Genomic DNA, 19,453 nt, shown 5'->3' with positions numbered 1-19,453 from the left:
GTGTAGACGGGGTTTCACCATATTGGCCAGGCTGGTCTCGAAATCCTGACCTTGTGATCCGTCCGCCTCGGCCTCCAAAAGTGCTGGGATTACAGGCATGACCCACTGCGCCCGGCCTACACTTTTTTTTTTTTTTTGAAACAGAGTCTTGCTCTGTTGCCCAGGCTGGAGTGCAGTGGTGCGATTTTGACTCACTGCAACCTCTACCTTCCAGGTTCAAGCAATTCTCCTGCTTCAGCCTCCAGAGTAGCTGGTACTACAGGCATGCACCCCCATACCTGGCTAATTTTTGTATTTTTAGTAGAGATGGGGTTTCACTATGTTGCCAGGTTGGTCTTGAACTCCTGACCTCATGTGATCCACTGGCCTTGGCCTCCCAAAGTGCTGTGATTACAGGAGTGAGCCACCGCCCCTGGCAGAGAAAAGCCTTGAATGACTCACCAAGGCTGGTGGATTTGGTCCCAGGAGAGGGATGCAGTGCAAGGCAAGGAACTGCCTATTGTTGGGGCATCAGGACACCAGCGTTGGATGATAGGTTGGGTCACCTGGTTACCTCCAAGAAAGGTGACAGGCTACATGTGGGGAGACAGCTTTTGAGTTTATTTGGCTTCTGGCTTCATTGGATCCCGAGGCTAATACTCCAACCCTGGCTGGGGCAGCAGGAAGGCACCCAGAGAGCCCTGGCCCCAGATGACCCCCAGGGCAGGAGGTCCATGCTCTAAGCCCTAGGGCAGGGGCCGCAGTAGCAGGACTTGGTCAAAAGTGCTGGTGACAGCTGAGGCCGGCCCCTCTTCCCTGCACCTCCCCTCCTCCCTGCATCACCCCTGCGGGCAATTCCCTGAGACAGGCTCTGGTCCTCCCAACCAGCTGGGTACAGTGTCGGGCCCCAGTAGGGCAGGTGAGCTGGGAGGTTTCAGGTATGGGGGCGCAGGCCCCCCATCCAGTGTGAAGGCTTCCTGTGCAGTGTAGTGTTCCTGACCCCCAAAGCGGGGGTGGGGTCCCTGGGGAAACTGAGGCAGCTGCAGAGGCTGGCCCAGCTCCTGTTCCAGTGTATGCTGTGACTCCTCTAAGGCAGCTGGAGCTCGGGGGAGTGGCCTGGCCCACTCAAGGCCCCGTCTCCGGCACCCAAGGGGCCTGGGCACCCATGTCTTTGGTCTGTGCCCTGCAGTCCTGGGGGCCTCCCCGGAAGGGGTTGGCAGGTGGGGAGTCCCAGAAGGGGTCTGAGTCTGGGAACAAGGTCCAGGGTGCCCGGCGGGGTGCAGGCTGTGGTGAAGGCAGGGGAGAAGGCCGTGGCCCAGCCGACACAAAGCTCCAGGGATCAATGCGGCTGCGAAGGGGTGAGGGCCGAGGTCGGCTGATGAGGCCCAGGGGTGGTGAACGTGGGGTGCCTGGGGTGCCAGGAGCAGAGCGTGATGTCCCCGGTGGGGGTGAGACAGTGCCTCCTGTGAGATACAGGAGGGGCACAAGGTCAGGCAACCACCAACTCCTGAGGTCCCCAAGATACACTGCCCTGCTCTGGGCCTCAGTTTCCCCATCTGCACAGTGAGCTACTTGACTCAACTTCTACGGCCCTTCCTGCTCTGCGGTGCCTCTGTTTTTTCATAACGGTTAGGAGTGAGGCCTCTGGAGCAGGCCGGCCTGGATGTGGATCCCGGCCCTGCCACTTACCAGCTGTGGGAGCTCTGGGTCCCTTCATCTCTGTGCCTTAAATTTCCTCATCTAAAAACGGGCATCTAAGAGCACTTAGTTCTGTGGTTGTTATGACTGAATGAGACCACCTCGGGAAAGCCTTGTAAAGAGTACTTGACACAAGTAAAGAACCAGGAGTTTGCTACTATTATGACTACATACATGCTCTGTCGCCCGGGCTGGAGTGCAGTGTCATGATCACGGCTCACTGCAGCCTCAACCTTTCAAGGCTCACGTGATCCTCCCAAAGTGCTGGGATCACAGGCCTGCACCACTGCCTGGCCTTGATTACTTCTGTTATTTCACAGCAGGCATCGCCCCCACCTGCCTGGACCACCTGATAGCTGAATTGAGAACTCTGCTCCCTACATGGTCTTCAGTACCCCAAGCGCCTGGTTCAGGGTCCAGTAGATGACTGTGGTCTTGGCCTTGCCCCCTTGTATGTCCCCAGCCACTCCTCCCTCCCTGGGGACCCCCATCTCCCATCCGCGAAGCAGGCCGGCCTCAGGCCACTCACCGCGGGGCTCCTCCTCACGTCGGGGGCTCTTGGCTGACCGCTGGCCTGCAGGGGTACCCAGGTCCAGCAACAGGGGTGCAGGAGTGGGCGGGGAGTCAGGCGTCTTGGGCGAGAAGCGGATGAGTGGGGAAGGGGGTGGCTCGGTCGGGCAGGGCGCGGGCATTGGCGTTGGGGGTGTTGTGGGGGGATCCCCGCGCTCACGTCCTTGGCCTCCCGGTGGCTGCAGGTCACGGCCGAGGCCCAGGGAGGCAAGCAGGGCGGTGCCACGCAGTAGCGCGCGCTGGATCAGCTTGGGCGTCCCAGAGCTGCTACCGCGCTCTGCGGGGAGAGGCCTCTTGGGCTCCTCAGGCTCCAGGCTAGGCCGTAGGGGGTTACCTGCGGGGCGGAGGCGGCACAGGTGAGGGCGTGGCTGATGCATCTTCCGGATGAGGGCCCAGGACCTCTCCGTGGTCTTGGAACAAGGATTGAGTTCTGCCCTCTACCAGCATCTTCCCTGGTCCCACAGGTCCCACGGCCTCCCTACCACGCACCCACACTCCGGCCTTTCACAAGATGGCTGCTGGGAGGGGAGGGCAATGCAGGCGGAGGAAGCGACAGCAAAGCCTGACGGCAGCCAGTGACCCAGACCCCAAAGACGGATGGGCAGTCCCAGTGGAGGCAGGGCTGAGGCCAGGTCACGGTGGGCCTCCGTGGCCTGCCAGGGGCAACCTCCAGGTCCAGGGCCATGGCAGGTCCCACTGACTGGGACTGGCACCCTATGCTCTGTGCCCACCCGCTTCCTGGCTTGGCAGCCCTGCCCCTTCTGCCCACCCACCCCCACTCCAGCTGTAGCTTGTTTGTAAGATGCACACAGTCAACTCTAACGTACATGGCAGCCTTGAGAAGCACAAATCCCTGTCCCTATTCTAGAAAGGAGGAAAATGAGGTTCAGAGGGGTCAATACCTTGCCCAAGGTCACAGCTAATTTACAGAGTAGGTATTTATGCCAGGCCTGAGCTGAATAACATAGGGGCATTATGTTGTCTGATCCTCATGCCCGAGGGTTCCAGGCTTAGAGGTTGACGGCTTGCGCGGAGCTGTATAGCCAGTGAAAGGTGGAGCTGGCTTCACCCCAGGCCAGGGCAGTAGAGCCTTTGCTCTCCACCATTTCCCAACCAGACTCTGCCCTAGATTTCAAGACACTAGTGTCCCACTTTCCAGTCTAGGGTTGGCCTGACTCCATTCTAGATCACTTGGGCAGGGATGGGGAAACCGCTCATTAAGGAGAAGGGCCTCTAGGATGGGCTCTCACAAGCACTGATTTTGTCAGATCCCTCCTTGGCTCTAGAATCTGCTATGGCTCTCCACTGCTACTAGAAGAAAGTCTGGCCTCCTCCCTCTGCGTTTCCCCTCCTGCCTGGAGTGCAAAAGCTAGGTTGGATGTCGGGAGGAAGAAATACAAGGCTGGGAAAAGTGAGCTTCTACTATGAACCAGGACTGAGCTGACAGTCCCTTCTGTCAGCCACAACCCTTACTCAGACTCTCTGCCTCTTACCTCACCCAACTCCCACCCTGGCCACTGCCACTGAAGGAACAAGGGAATCCTTCTAAAATGCAAACCTGTTAAAGACAGGTCTCTGCTTAAAAACTACCCATCACTTCCAGCTTCATTCACTCATTCATTCAATCAACATCTACTGACCCATGTGCCTTGACCCCTGTCCGCAGCCCCAGTCCTGAGACTCCTTGGCTCTCAACTCTTCTCAGAGTTCAGCCAGGTTGCCTTTTCCTTGGGTCTGGTGAGCTGCATGCCTGTGCACACAGTTTGCTCTGGCTGGCTGACCTTTCCCACCTCAGCTTTCAGTGACCTCTTATGTGCCATCCAAGACCCACTGGGATGTCACTTCCTCTGTGAAGCCTTCCCAAAATCTCCCTGAACCTGCACAGTTATTGCTCATGTTATGCCTCATACAGGTGCTACTGGACTTGCTTGTGAGTCTGCCTCCTTCATCAGATGAGGTCAGGGCAGTGTTTCATATGTTGATGCCTGGCTCCTAAAATGCAAATCCCTGGGCCTGGCGCGGTGGCTCACGCCTGTAATCCCAGCACTTAGGGAGGCCTAGGCAGGCGTTTCACGAGGTCAGGAGATCAAGCCCATCCTGGCTGACACGGTGAAACCCCATCTCTACTAAGAATACAAAAAAATTAGCCGGGTGTGATGGCCAGCGCCTGTAGTCCCAGCTACTTGGGAGGCTGAGGCAGGAGAATGGCATGAACCCAGGAGGCGGAGCTTGCAGTGAGCCAAAATCGCGCCACTGCACTCCAGCCTGGGTGACAGAGCGAGACTCCGTCTCAAAAAAAAAAAAAAAAGGCCGGGCGCGGTGGCTCAAGCCTGTAATCCTAGCACTTTGGGAGGCCGAGACGGGCGGATCACAAGGTCAGGAGATCGAGACCATCCTGACTAACACGGTGAAACCCCGTCTCTACTAAAAACTACAAAAAACTAGCCGGGCGAGGTGGCGGCGCCTATAGTCCCAGCTACTCGGGAGGCTGAGGCAGGAGAATGGCGTGAACCCGGGAGGCGGAGCTTACAGTGAGCTGAGATCAGGCCACAGCACTCCAGCCTGGGTGACAGCGCGAGACTCCGTCTCAAAAAAAAAAAAAAAGTAAATCCTTGTTTGATGAAGAATCCATTTTTATAATCCTTGCACCAACCACATGAGGTTGTCGTTATCACGCCCACTTCGCTGGTGAAGAACTGATCATTTACAGTGAGTTTAAACAGAAGAGGGGAAATCCTGTTTAAAAAAAGCAAGAGCTGGCTGGACGCGGTGGCTCACACCTGTAATCCCAGCACTTTGGGAGGCCAAGGTGGGCGGATCAGGAGGTCAAGAAATCGAGACCATCCTCGCCAACATGGTGAAACCCTGTCTCTACTAAAAAATACAAAAATTAGCAGGGCATGGTGGCACACACCTATAGTCTCAGCTACTTGGGAGGCTGAGGCAGCAGAATCACTCGAACCCAGGAGGCGGAGGTTGCAGTGAGCTGGGACCCCGCCACTGCACTCCAGCCTGGGTGACAGAGCAAGACTCCATCTCAACCAAAAAAAAAAGCAAGAGAGGCTGGGAGCGGTGGTGCATGCCTATAATCCCAGCACTTTGGGAGGCCAAGTAGGGCAGATCACTTGAAGTCAGGAGTTCGAGACTAGCCTGGCCAACATGGTGAAACCCCGTCTCTACTAAATACAAAAATTAGGCCGGTGGTTCACGCTTGTAACCCCGGCACTTTGGCAAGATAAAGCAGGCGGCTCACTTGAGGTCAGGAGTTCGGGACCAGCCTGGCCAACATGGCGAAACTTCGTCTCTACTAAAAACACAAAAAGTAACTGGGTGTTTTGGCACATGCCTGTAATCCCAGCTACATGGGAGGCTGAGGCAGGGGAATCATTTGAACCCGGGAGGTGGAGGTTCTAGTGAGCTGAGATTGCGCCACGGCACTCCAACCTGGGCAACAGAACATCACTTCATCTCAAAAACAACAACAAAAAAAATTAGCTGGGCATGGTGGCACATACCTGTAATCCCAGCTACTGGGGAGGCTGAGGGAGGAGAATTGCTTGAACCTGGGAGGTGGAGGCTGAAGTGAGCTGAGGTCACAGCACTGCACTCCAGCCTGGGCGACAGAATAAGACTCCTCAAAAAATAAAACAAAACAAAACAAAAATAACAAGAGAAAGCCGGGTGTGGTGGCTCACACATGTAATGCCAGCACTTTGGGAGGCTGAGGTGGGTGAACTGCTTAAGCCCAGCCCAGCCTGGGCAACATGGCAAAACCCCATCTCTACAAAAAATACAAAAATTAACCAAACACGGCATGCATCTGTAGTCCTGGCTACTCAGGAAGCTGAGGTGGGAGGATCACTTGAGCCCGGGAGGCAGAGTTTGCAGAGAGTCATGATTGTGCCACTGCACTCCAGCCTGGGTGATAGAAATAGACTCTGTCTTAACTAATAAAAGAGAGAAATGAAACAAAGGGAAGAGAAGATAGGGTCCAGCAGACAAAATGAGAACGAACAGAAGTTCCTGCAGTCAATGGCCTGAGAAACTGAGGTTCTGAAGGGTAAGTGACTTGGTCAACATAATCCAGCTAGGATTTGAATCTGCCTCTAAACTTCCTGGCAGCAAGAGTTAGCAACTCTGTTGTTTAGGAGAAAGCTGCGTGACTCTTCTTGACCCAAAGATAGACAGACCGAGGTGAAACCGCTTCCGTGGGGCCTCACAGGGAGGACAGGGCCACGTAGTTATTGACTCCAAGGCAACAAGCTTCACAGGGCAGTTGCTATCAGTGTAGCTGAATGTACCCTGCCAATGTGCCACTCCTTGCAACCAGCTCTCCAGGGGCCAGAACAGGCCGCTGGGGACAGGGTGATGGGGTGTGTGGCTCTCTAGTGGTGTGGCTTATGCCTGGGACCATCTCACAGGGTCTGGGATCTCTGTGAGGCCCCATTCTTTGATTCTTAACTGGGTTTCTGTGGGTGGCTGTGAGGTCAATGTCATGTATTTTCACGGACCCAGATGGTGCGTGGAGTGTGGAATTGGGCTAGGGGAACCACGTGCTCAGCCAGCCACTGAGCTGCGGCAGCTGACATCCTTTCGGGGCAAGTGGCAATCCATTTCTTCATCAGCCAGGAAGGGCATTGGTGTTGAGGCTGACAGACTCTTATCAAGAACAGTAACTACCATGGTTTCCAGTGCTTTCACGAAACCTCAGGCGGGTGGCCTTCTGGCCACACATCTGCGATTTCATACTGTGGGAGCATTCGTTGTATCCCTGGGGGCTGCGGCTCTCTCAGTTTGCTGTGGCTGAACCAAGAAAGAAGGCATTTCAGATATCTACGGGCACAGATTTCTACGAAGGTATGATGCCATGAAATATTTCGAGGAGATGAAGAAGGCTGGTATCTCTCAGAATGCAAAATGATTTTGGAATATGAAGAATTTCTTTGGGTTGAATTACTTAGAAGTTTGTCACTGACCTGAACTATTCATGAATATATGAGCTAATAAATAGTTTCTCTTGATAAGTAATTAACAAATTCTTTGGATAAAAAAAACATGGGGTAAGCTTGAGAACGATGGGGTCCAGACCCCTTGTGCCCCTGCTTCTGGGAGCTCAGGGCCAGAGGGTTCTGCGGAATAGTCAGGACCTGCTTCAACCTACACACCTGGGTTGACAGGCCCTCAAGTTCTCCTTTGGCCCATCTGGCCTGGTACATATTAGAGCAAGTGAATTCAAGAAGCCTCCTTGGCCTTCCAGTTCTCAGTTCAGTCCCTGCAGGACAGATGCTGGGGGCACTGCAGCTGCTGGAGCAGCAAATAGTGGGGCGGATGGAGGTCTGGGGCTCTGCCTCTGTGGTCAGACAGACAGACTTCGGTTCAAATCTCTGCTCTACTGGGTGTCTTACATCAAACCACTTAATCGCTCTGTGCCTCAGTTTCCTCTGTTGTAAAATGAGGCCAATACTACTACTCCCCTCACAAAACTGCTTGGCACATAGAAGAGACCCCACAAAGGTTAGCTGTTGTTATGACTATCCAATGTAGCTCAGGGAATGGTAGAGGTGATGGGCTGGGTGGGATGGGAGGAGTTTAAACAGCTTGCTGAACTGGACTCTTCTGAGAGCGGCTAAGCGGGTCATACATTCTGGCTGTGAGCAGCAGGTGTGGGGGCTCTGAGAGTGGTCCCTAGGTTGACACAGGGACTCACAGGCAAGGGAGGCCGTAACTTTCTGGCCTCAGTCAGAGCTGAGCAGTGTTGAGCTGAGTGAGCCCTCCTCCCCGCAATGCTGGAGCCCTGCTCTCTGCCTGACCCTCTGGCTTCCTAAGCAGTCTGTATGTGAGAAGCCCTTTCTTCAAGTGAAAGCTTCTGAGCTCACTACAAGCATGGGAGCTGAAGTCTCTCTGGGTTCAAATCCTCAGCTGGGGGTTTAAGGTAGGTTACTTCACCTCTCAGAGCCTCAGTTTCCTTATCTGTAATATGGGGTAATAGTAGCCCCTCTTCATCAATGCTTGGAGGGAATGCCTGGCACAGTAGGACAGTTACCATCACGGAGAACAGAAAAGCCCTGAGCTATCCTGGATGTGGTGAGAATGGGTCCTGGATCCTGCCTGCTCAGCCTTCTCATTCTCTTCTTCACCTAGAGGCTCCCAGAAGAGACTCTGAGAAGCACAGTGTGGCTGACACTAGTCTGGCTCCACCCAACACAGGCTGATTCCTTCCCCTCTGAGCCCAGCTTCCCTTGGTACCAAATGCTGGGTGGGCTTCCTGTCTTTCTTTTCTCCCTGGAGCCTGCTAAAGGTACAGGGGCTGCCACAGGGACAGGGAAGAGCCTTCTTACAGGCCAGGTCTGAACAAGGGGATGAGACTCTAGGCCCCAAGCCGAGGCCTGGGCTGTATGCCGCTTGATCGTGGGCCTGTAGGTCAGACCTGGGTTCCAAGATCAGTTCTGTCCTGTCTCAGCCTTGGTTTCCTAGTCTCTAGAATGAGAGCAACCAGGGAAGGACTCCTGCTTTGCCTGCTCGCCTCTCATGGCCTCCCCAAGGTGCCCACCGAAGGAACTCAGCCAGATTCTGCCGAGGGAGGAAGGCCACTCACCATTGAGTGCTGGGGGTGTGGAAGGAGATCCTAAGGGGGATGAGTCATCTGAATCCAGGTACCATGTGGCTTCGTCCATGCGGGACCTTCTCCTGGTGATGGGAGGACAAGGAGGGGTGCTTTAGGAATTCCAGGACTTGGGGAAAGCAGATGATGCTGGGTTTGGGGGGCACTCAGGTACTCACCTCCCATTCTGGGCTTCCCCAGGCTTGGGGGAACTGGGACCCCAAGCCCAGCATGCTCGCCGCTCTCCATTGCTTGAGTCCTCCAGACGTCGGGGGGACTGGCGGCCCCATGCCTGGCCTGGCTCTGCAGGCTCCACTACAGAGGAAACCGATGGAATTGGAGATAATCTTTATCCTCCCTCCATCATCAGAGTCAGGCTTCAGGGATAACTACTTTAGAGTATGGGGAGCAGGGTGGGGGCCCTGTACCATTCCCAGGGTGAGCTTTGGGCAAGATAGATGGGTTTGGGTCTATCACCCCACAGTGGGGTGGGGCATCTCATCTAGCCGTTCAGCTGACATTTGCTACTTAGTAATTAGTACAGACAAGGACACCAACTGCCTGGGTTTGATTCTGGCTCTTCCACTTATTAACTGTGTAGCAAGTTACTTTTTTCACTTTTCTCACCCATAAAACTTAGATTAACAATAAAAATAGCAACCTAATAGAATTATTGCAAGATACTAATATTAGTAAACCATTTAGAAAAATTAGTAGTACATAGTGTCATACAATTATTTGACTAAAAAAATAAGTACAATTAATGCTGCCTGGGGAGTTCAGAGGTAACAGTCTAGACCTAGTGCAGGGAGCCTGGGGGCAGACGGAAAGAGGGGATAGTGAGCGCGATCCACCTCCAAGGATAAGGTCTGAAAGAGAATAAGGGGCTGGGGGGCAGAGAGAGGCATGAGAGGCGAGGTTTCTTACACTGGATGGCCCGGAACCGGGGGAAGGTGGGCGAATCCCCAGGCCCAACCTCGAAGACGTTTCTCCTCCGGTCAAGGCCGGGTGAGGCCTGTACGGTGATGCGGTGCTTGAAGTCTGCGGTTTAGGTTGGGGGGAGCAGGGTTCAGGTTTGTGATGAAGGAGAGCCAGGACCCCAACCTGCAGGGGCCCAAGGCCGGCTCCCAGGCCGCACAGGGAGCGGCACGGTGGCTATGAGACTGTTGCCAGCCTCACTGCTTTCTTGAGTCGCTGGTTCTGGATAAGAAAAGCTACTCGTCCGCGTCGGAGATGCCCGGGCGCCGGCCCGCCCCGCCCCCTAGACCTTCCCAGAACTTTCGTGAACCCCACCTCTTCCCGGTCGCAGCTACTCCCAGACCGACTTGCAAATACTTCCGCCAGAACCCGCCCACAGACAGAAAAAAAAACTCCTGGCCTCACCCCTCCCAGCCTTCAACTCTCGGGCCCAAACCAATCCCAGCGCGGTCAGCACACAGGCCTGGCTCCACCCCCCCCCCCCGCCCTCGCAGCCAATGGCGGGGGACTTCCCGGGGCCCGCCCCTCACCGAGTGGCATGCTGATGCGCTCGCCGCCGTCGCGCGCCCGGAGCTTGCTGCGCTTGAATGTGCCGCGGCGGCGGCGCACGTGCGGTCGCTCGCGGTCCACCTGCTGGAGCAGCAGCGTCAGCTCGCGCTCGAACACCTCTAGCTCCCACTGGGCCAGCAGGTGCTCGCGCCGCCGCAACTGCTCCGCCTGTGACCTCTGCTCGCGCGCTGCTCGCGTCAGCTCCTCCTCGCGGCTCAGTAGTTCCTGCGCCCGAGACAGCGAAGGAGAAGAGGTCAGCCTGGCACCTGGCACCGATCCCGGCGGCGCCCGCCCCGACTCTGCCCCAGGAAGATCAGGGAGACACTCCTGCCAACGCTGGGTCCCCTGATTCCTCGCACCTTTTCCTTGGCTCGCAGCTCGTCGAAGAGACCTTGGATCTCGCGCTTCCAGCCTTCCTGCATGGAATGGAAGGAGTCCCGCGGCATTTCCCGTAGGACCTGTGCCTCCAGCGCCTCCAACTGCTGCAGGATGGAGGCGAAGTCGGGCCTGCGGTGAGGGTCCTGCGCCCAGCAGTCTAGGGGCACGGCGTGCAGCGGGGACAGAATAAGAAGGGGTCTGTGGGTGGATATGTCCTGGGCCAGGGAGCTCTGCCCCTCACCTGCTCCCCCCGCCCCGTCCTCTTACCTGCCATAAGCTGTGCGAAGGGCTCGGGGCAGGTGGATGGGATGGGCAGTGTGAGCTTGTTAACAGCTACGCCATAGGCCACAGCAAGGCAGTCAATGCCACGGTACGGCACCTCCCCGGTCAACAGTTCCCACAGCAGCACCCCAAAACTGTGGGCGAGACAACAGGTCTGTGTTCCCTTTTCTCTCCCAACCCACACCCCCTTACTGCCACTTCACCCAAAAGCAACTAGGAGCTAAGTGGTTTGGATCCCTGTCCCTGGACTTGGCCCAGCCCTAGACTTAGGCAGCCACCTCTGCCCTCTGCAGCCCCTGTCCAGCCCCACCGAGGGCCGCACCTCCAGACGTCACTGCCCTTAGAGAAGGTGGAGGCCTTGATAACCTCAGGAGCCATCCAGGCGTAGGTGCCCGCGGCACTCATTTGTGTGGTTTTGTGCCACTCTCGGGCCAGGCCAAAGTCGGTGATCTTCAGGGTCTTGTGCTCCATGTCGTCACCCTCAATGGGCTGCAGCAGCAAAACTAGAGAAGAGGGGCTAGATTGTGGATGCTCCAGGATCAGGTGGTGGGGACAGGGTAAAAGCTGGGAGCAAACTCATCTGATGGACATCCTGGCTGGGTCCTGGGGGCACAGAGGTGACTTGGTCTAGATCTTGAGGACCTACTTGAAGTCACACATTTCTTTTCTTTTTTTTTTTGAGATGAAGTTTCGCTCTTGTTGCCCAGGCTGAGTGCAGTGGCATGATCTTGGCTCACTGCAACCTCCACCTCCCGAGTTCAAGCGATTCTCCCGCCTCAGCCTCCTGAGTAGTGGGATTACAGGCATGCGCCACCATGCCCGGCTAATTTTGTATTTTTAGTAGAGACAGGATTTCTCCATGTTGATCAGGCTGGTCTCGAACTCCCAACCTTAGGTGATCTGCCCGCCTCGCCTCCCAAAGTGCTAGGATTACAGGCGTGAGCCACCGCACCTGGTCGACGACAGACATTTCACACTCAGCCCTAGCACTCAAAACCATTTATGAGCTAGATAATATTTGTCACGTTTCACAGATGAGGAAACCAAGCAGGGAAATGACTTGGCAGAGGTCATAAAACAAATACAGCAGAGATTACAACCTGGTCTGTGTGGCTCTGAAACCAGTGTTCTAGCTTTTCCCTAAGAATACACTGAAACAAAATTGGAAAGGTGGCAGCTCTGGGCTTTTTTTTTGAGACGGAGTCTCGCTCTATCACCCAGGCTGGAGTGTAGTGGTGTGATCTCCGCTCACTGCAAGCTCCGCCTCCCGGGTTCATGACATTTTCCTGCCTCGCCTTGCGAGTAGCTGGGACTATAGGCGCCCGCCACCCACCGCGCCCGGCTAATTTTTTGTATTTTTAGCAGAGATGGGGTTTCACCGTGTTAGCCAGGACGCTCTTGATTTCCTAACCTTGTGATCCACCCGCCTTGGCCTCCCAAAGTGCTGGGATTACAGATGTGAGCCACCGCACCTGGCCTGGGCATTTATGGCTTTGATTTCAAGAGAGATCTGTGAGTGTCCTGTCACTTTGTTGAGGCAGGAGCGTGAATCAGAACCCCCCTTGGAGTGGGGAGCAAGAGGGAAGCTCTTGGTGAGAAAAGAAGCCCAGCAGGTACCACAGGCCCCTAGTGCCCACATCACACTGTGGCAAGTGCAGCCACTTCCAAGGCAAAGATTCCAAAAGATACCTACCGATGCAGCTGGAAGGGAAGAGAAAGGGTGGGGTCCAAGAAAGTGATGGTTCTTGGCCACAAAGGAGGAGCTTGGGGTAAATGTAGGCGTGGATGGTCAGACTTGGCAGGGGCTCGTGGCTTTAACCCAAATGGGGCCACCGTACTTGGTACAAAGAGGAGAAGCAGCAACTTGCAAATCTCTCACCAGGACAGGAATGACTCAAGTGAGAGAAGTTTTCGAGGAATAGAAAGAGGACAAAGTCATAGAGTCATGAAGGGTCTGAAGGGCCCCTCTACTTTTCTGGTTACAGCCAACTGCACTGTGGAAGAGAAGCAATATCAAGTCAACCATGTTTCTGGACCCATGTCAGGGCACACCTCTCAGTTCTCCTGCCCCATGTGACACGACTGTCATGGGGGCAGCATAGGGCACAGGGTGGAGCAGATGGGAAGGGCACCTAATACAGCATGGTGAGTCAGGGAAGACTTCCCAGAGGAGGTGGCAGAACCAGGGTGCTCATTTTTCAGGGCTTAAAGCCACATGCCCTGATCCTGCTGCTGGCCAGGCCACCTGGGTCTTGAGGAGGCATCTCACACTGCTGCCAGCCATCCCCGCTGCCCCACCGTCCTCAGCCCCCACAGCCAGGACCAGGGTGCTCATTTTTCAGGGCTTAAAGCCACATGCCCTGATCCTGCTGCTGGCCAGGCCACCTGGGTCTTGAGGAGGCATCTCACACTGCTGCCAGCCGTCCCCGCTGCCCCACCGTCCTCAGCCCCCACAGCCCCTGGCTGCTTAGCTGTTTCTGCGTCCTCCACCTTCAGCCATTTCAGCGCTGGTGCTTCTCAGAGCATGGCCTCTCCTCAACCTCTGCCCACAGCCTCTGGCTGACTCAGCCTCTTCCAGGTACCAGCTCCCTCTCCCTACTGGCATCTTCCACATTTGCAACTCCAGGCCAGACAAATTGGTTCAGCTACCCCTCAGCAGCTCTACCTAATGTCCAGGTGCCCTCCATGACCACCTTTACTATCCCGGCATGCCCAGTAGATTTTCCTGCAACTTTTCCTAATCCAGAGAATGGTCTCAAAATCCACCTACTCCTCTGAGCCAGACCCTGGAGCCAAATCCTGAACACTTCATCAAGCCAAGGATGACAACAAAACCCTCCTCAGACGGCTTTCACGAGCGTGAAACAAGACCACACTTTTTTTTTTTTTTTTTTTTTGAGACGGAGTCTCGCTCTGTCGCCCAAGCTGGAGTGCAATGGCCGGATCTCAGCTTACTGCAAGCTCCGCCTCCCGGGTTCACGCCATTCTCGTGCCTCAGCCTCCCGAGTAGCTGGGACTACAGGCGCCCGCCACCTCGCCCAGCTAGTTTTTTGTACTTTCTAGTAGAGACGGGGTTTCACTGTGTTAGCCAGGATGGTCTCGATCTCCTGACCTTGTGATCCGCCCGCCTCGGCCTCCCAAAGTGCTGGGATTACAGGCTTGAGCCACCGCGCCCAGCCTTTTTTTTTTTTTTAGTAGAGACGGGGTTTCACCGTGTTGGCCAGGATGGTCTTGATCTCCTGACCTCGTGATCTGCCTGCCTCGGCCTCCCAAAGTGCTGGGATTACAGGCTTGAGCCACCGCGCCCGGCCAAGACCACACTTTTAAAGCTTTTGCATGGGGGCTGCCACCTGGCAGAAGCATCCTAAAGGCCAGTTGTCCTAAAGTTCATATCGTATCTCCACCCTCCTCTCCCTCCTCTGTCCCTCCTTACTGCCAGCTTCACAATAGCCTCCGGTCTGGCTGCTGGAGGCTGGGGACCTGACCGTTTAGCAAGGCCCCCACGACAAGTTCATTCCAAAGGGGAAACGCACAGGCTGGGGCAGAGGGTGGAGTGGAAATGGGCACTTCCCCCGGTGCCAGGGCCCAACTCCCCCTTTGAAGACCAACACTTGCTGCTGCTTGGCCCGGTCTCCAGCCACTTGTGGCATCCGAGACTGGCAAAGTGCTGTTCCAGTATCTCAGGCCAAGTAGCCACTCTCCACCTTTTTCAGGTGGGGAATCTGAGGCCCAGAGAGGGGCAGCAACTCACCCAAAGTTTCAGGACTTCTTTGTGCTTGTGGCTTTTCTGCTACCTCCCCGCTCCCGGCTCTGCCAGCTGCTAAGCCCCATCCTCTGCTTTCTCTCCAAGCTGCCTCTCTGTGCTTTCAATTGTCCCAACTCAAGCTGCTGTTCCGGTAGACCCCAGACCCCTGATGTAGACCCCAGGCATGGGAGGTCAGGGGTCACCCAGAGGAGAATGGGCCAGAGACCCCGAAGCTAGGGGAAGCTCTCAGTGCCCCTTTAGGGCTCCCTGGCCTCTGACAGGGACCTGGCCACCAGCTCCCTCCCTAGGCTGGCCTCTGTGGGGCTCGGGAGTGGCCTGGGCAGCTCATGCCTCTTCCTCTTCCCTCCTGTGGTCCCTACTTCTCCTTTCTGGGAGGCCTGGGCCAGGTCTCCCACTTGGGAGGGGGAGTCCTTTTGGGGAGAACTGGGGGAGGTCAGGCCCAGGCCGAGCTGGCTGGTCAGTCCTGTGACTTGTGGGCCTGGAGAATTCCCCCTCCTCTCCCCGCCAGGCTTCCTCACAAGGCCCCCATTGTCCAGGAAAATCATGCCATTGTTTCCTGCTTGTGCCCCCCCAAGCCCAGGGACTCCCCCCACCCCAATCCCGCAGACAGCAACTTGGGCCTAAGACTGGGGTCTCCGAGGTTAAATGCCAGGCTCAGGGAGGCTGAGGGCACCTTGCCTGCCCTTTACCACCAACTCCCAGACTCTTGAGAGGGAAGCAGGGGAACTAGGGGGAGTGGGGCAGCAGTTCCAGGCTCCTTCCTCCCGCAAGCCCTCCACCCCCGGCTCTTTCCTTCCCTGCAGGCAGCTGGGCTAGGGAGGGAGCAGGGGCTGGAGCAGGGACAGGAAGCCGGCTCGGGGCAGCAGGAAACGCAGGAAGCAGAGGGGAGGGTGGGGAGCAGGGGCCTGGGCTATTGTTCCATTTTTTCTGGAAAGAAAACGGAGGAAAAACAGAAGATGGGAGTCCCCGCCCCCTGCGCCTTCGGGGAATCCCCCTCAGATTGGGGCAGGTAGTGGGGGTCCCTAGATAGAGCCCAGGGTTGAGGCTGAGAGGTGGGAACTGCACCTTACCAGGGATGAGAAGAGTGGGTGGGGTGGTTGGCAGGCCTCCCCTGGCTCCTCCAGCCCTGGCAAGAACTTGGATATCTGGGGCTCAGCACTCTGTTTCCTGCAAGCCCCTTGTCTATGGTCAGCCCAGGCCAGGAGGCTCAAAATATCCACATGGACCCTCCTCTAAGAATGTCTCATGCTTTTCCAGTGACCCCACTGAGCCTGGCCCCTCCTGCATTTCCTACTGCTGCTCTCCAGCCTGCACCCTGGGCTCTAGGAGGCCCCTGCTCCTGGTCCCTGCTGTGTGCTAGGTCCTGCTTCCACGCCTTTGCTCTCTAAATGCTGCGTGCACCAGGAAGCCCTCTGAAGCTACTACTTGCTTCTCTTGGGCCATGATGGAAAGCGTGTTGGGGGCTTAAAATGGTGGGAGATGGAGTCTCCCTTAGCCCAGCACTCCCACCCCAAGCACTGATTCCAGGCTAGGCCCTCTTGGCGATCCAGCCCTCAAATGTCCATCATGGCTGAGGACCCGCTGCGGGTTGGGGATCGCAGGTCAGGCTTGCCCAGGCTATTGAGCTGTTTCACGCTCCCTTTTTACAGAGTCTGAAATTGAGGCTCCGAGTTGGAGTAACGAGCTAGAGGTCATGCAGCCAGGGAGGGCTAGGCCAGAATTCCAGCCCTGGCCTTGGCCTTGACTGCCAAGGAGGGCTTCCCCCTCTGAGATACCTGTTCTGGAGGAGCTGCCCATGATGACAGAAAAGGACAGAGCACCAACTCCACGAATATGAATTTAGGGGAGGAGGAGATGAGGAGCGTGAGCTTCCAGAGGACTTCCTTGAGGTGAGAGCCAGAGCTGGGCAGGATGCTTATGGCCCACCTGAGAAATCCCAATTTCTTAACTTGTCCAAACCGCAGCTGCAGGCTGGGGTCAAGGACTTCTGAAGCTGGGACAGGAAGACTCTTCTGGGTGCCTGGAGCTCTGTTTGGGGGCTAGCTTGAGCCCATGGGCACCTGGTCAGCTGGGACCCTCTAGGGTGAATGCTCCTACCTGCAAGTAGACCCTAAGCTAGGCTCAGTGGAAGGTTGGGAGCAGGTGTGTGCCAGAGCCATGCCACCCGTAACCATGCCGCCAGAAACTCACTGTTGTTGGACTTGAGGTCGCGGTGGATGACGGGCACCAGGGCCTCGCAGTGCAGGTAGTGCATCCCACGGGCAATCTGCACAGCCCAGTTAACCAGCACATGGGGAGGCACGCGCCGCCCTGCCAGAGCTCGGCTGAGGGGTCCACCAGCTGCATACTCCATCACCAGGCACAGGTTGGGCTCCTCCAGGCACACAGCCTTGAGGGCAATGATGTTGGGGTGTGCTAGCATGGCGAAGAGCCGGGCCTCCTGGCGAACGCTCTCAGCTGTCACACTGATGTCCTCATCGGGGTCCTGGCGAGCTGCCTTCACAGCCACCAGCTCACCTCGCCAGCTGCCCCGGTACACCTTGCCGAAGCCTCCAATGCCGATCACCTCCTCCAGCCGCAGCTCCTGGAAGCTGGCCACCTCGCAGGGGGGCGGGCCGCCACCCCGAGACACATAGTTGGACGGGAAGATGCCCACCTGGCCACCCACCTGGCCTGCCCACCAGCCCTCATCTCCTGAGATGGCTGCGTCCCGGGACAGCACCTCCACACGGTCACCCTTCCTCAGGGCCAGCTCGTCCTGCCCACTGGGCTCGTAGTCGAACAGGGCCGTCCACACCGGGTTGGCATAACCCGCTGCCTTTGGAGACCCCTCAGGCCGGCTTCCTCCACTGCCCCCACCACCCCCGCTGCCACTGCCATTCCATGACCCTAGAGGGCTCTTGAGGAAGAGGCTCTTCAAGGGCTCCATGGCCGGGAGCCGGTGTTGGGATGTGTGGAGGACCTTCTCTGGGTGCCCGTGGTCCCCACCCACGTTGGCTGCCGAGGCCCTAGTCCCGGAACCTGGGCATCCGGGCCCTGGCCCTCAGCCCCAGACCCACGCCTCTCTGGGGAGCCAGGAGTGTCGCCTCCCGGCCCCCCGCATCTCGGGCTTCTGGAGGAGGGCACCCAGGGCAGTGTAGTCAGGCCGGGGGGGTGGGGCCCCGGGGCCTCCGACGCCTCACCATGGCTAGCTTGGAGGGGCCCGAGCTTCCCTCGGTCCTGGAGCAGTGCTGGGAGCCTGGCTCCGGCCCCCGCCAAGCGTAAGGTGGGGCCTCCAGGGACAGCGCCTCAACTCCGGTTGGGTCTTTTTGCGCGGGGGTGGAGGGAGCGTCCACAGTTGGGCTCAGACTGCCTGTTCCTGGCCCCGGCTCCTTTGGCCCCGACGGCTCCGACCCCGCTCCCTTCTTCCTCCTCCCTTTGTACTTTGGCCTCGGGGGCGGGAGGCAGAGGTGGAGGGTGGAGTTTCACTTTTTTTCCGCTCTTCTCCCTCCTGCAGGAAACAGCATCAGATGACGCGGGCGGACTGCACCGCTCCCCTCCCAGAGGCTCCAGCAGGGGAGTTCCCGGGTAGGCGGGCCAGGAGAGGCAGAGGAGGGAAAGGGCAGAACCAGATCCCCCATCACAGCAGGCTTTGAGATATAGAGAGAAAAGCCTCCAACTGCGTGCTCTGCTGGCTAGGGTGCAGGTTGGTCTCTGCTAAGGATAGGCCATCTCTGCCCTCTGCATCCTCACTGGCGTCAGCAAAACGGGGTTACAGAACCACACTTGGGAAGGGGGTGAACCCGAGTCTGGTCTTGGCTGTGTAGTTGTGGGACTGTGCGATCCATCGATTCTGAGCCTCATTAATTTCTTTCTTTCTTTTTTCTTTTTTTGAGACGGAGTCTTTCTCTGTCGCCCAGGCTGGTATGCAATGGCGCAGTCGAAGCTCACTGAAACCTCTGCCTCCCAGGTTCAAGCGAGTCTCCTGCCTCAGCCTCCCGAGTAGCTGGGACTACCGGCGCGTGGCACCACGGCCGGCTAATTTTTGTATTTTTGGTAGAGACGGGTTTCACCACGTTGGCCATGCTGGTCTCAAACCCCTGACCTCGTGATCCGCCCGCCTCGGCCTCCCAAAGTGCTGGGATTACAGGCGTGAGCCACCGCGCCCGGCCATTCTTTTCATATATGATATGAGAACAAGAAAGCTCTGCCTCGCAGAGCTAGTGGGATGGGGTGGGGAAGACTGGAGAACAGACGGAACTGGCTGCACCTCAAGCTCTTGGAGTGGATTGTCTAAGGTTCTGCTCTTCTCCTCACCTGGGAAACAATCCGCTTCTTCATATCCCTTCCCCCATTGGCAGAATCTTGAGACTTGTCCAGAACTTTGCCCACGATTGGATTCAGAATAGCTGAGTCGCCCTCACAACCTCTGGATAGGGCTGCCCCCATTGCTTTGAGCCTGTCACTTTAAGAAAGACGACGCTATCTTTTTTCGACTATTCCTGCCTGTTCCGAAAGGTTGTTCTCTACACCCTAGGTCTGAGCTCTGACCCGGAAGTAGACGCCGCTGGGAGACGAGAAGCGATCGGGACGTAGGAGGTCCAGCATTAAAGGGGGCGGACCGAGAGGGGCGTGCTTCGGTAGTGCAGAACACTCGCTGCAACTAGGGGAGT

The 19,453-nt window shown here is 56.8% G+C and overlaps 1 protein-coding gene across 2 annotated transcripts; it reads right to left on the bottom strand.

The window, feature by feature from the left end:
* Positions 1-577: 577 nt before the first annotated feature.
* MAP3K11 (mitogen-activated protein kinase kinase kinase 11) lies at positions 578-18,215 on the bottom strand. Of its 2 annotated transcripts, XM_033207240.1 has the most exons (10): positions 16,992-18,215; positions 11,358-11,538; positions 11,021-11,169; positions 10,735-10,910; positions 10,357-10,600; positions 9,776-9,889; positions 9,028-9,163; positions 8,843-8,934; positions 2,207-2,581; positions 578-1,442 (listed from the first exon to the last, which is right to left on the bottom strand). In XM_033207240.1, exons 1-10 carry the CDS (start codon positions 17,728-17,730, stop codon positions 1,105-1,107), a joined length of 2,544 nt encoding a protein of 847 aa, XP_033063131.1. In that variant the 5' UTR covers positions 17,731-18,215; the 3' UTR covers positions 578-1,104. The 2 variants fall into 2 exon arrangements, with proteins under 2 accessions (XP_033063131.1, XP_033063132.1); XM_033207241.1 differs by lacking the exons at positions 578-1,442; positions 2,207-2,581 and adding an exon at positions 6,156-7,050 and having other exon boundaries at positions 16,992-17,827.
* Between the last annotated feature and the right edge of the window lie 1,238 nt (positions 18,216-19,453).

The sequence above is a fragment of the Trachypithecus francoisi genome, unplaced genomic scaffold (assembly GCF_009764315.1).
Source record: "Trachypithecus francoisi isolate TF-2019V2 unplaced genomic scaffold, Tfra_2.0 Lachesis_group8, whole genome shotgun sequence".
In the NCBI taxonomy this organism is placed as follows: Eukaryota; Metazoa; Chordata; class Mammalia; order Primates; family Cercopithecidae; genus Trachypithecus; species Trachypithecus francoisi.
This window is presented reverse-complemented; position numbering and strand designations above follow the sequence as displayed.

Bases quoted from the DNA above. Each gene is read 5' to 3' on its own strand.
- MAP3K11 (XM_033207240.1), bottom strand. From the start codon at position 17,730: ATGGAGCCCTTGAAGAGCCTCTTCCTCAAGAGCCCTCTAGGGTCATGG. The intron at 11,170-11,357 runs GTGCGGCCCTCG...TCTCGCCCACAG, and splicing joins AAGGGCAGTGACGTCTGGAG to TTTTGGGGTGCTGCTGTGGG. The intron at 2,582-8,842 runs GTGAGTGGCCTT...TCCGCCCCGCAG, and splicing joins CACACCCCCAGCACTCAATG to GTAACCCCCTACGGCCTAGC.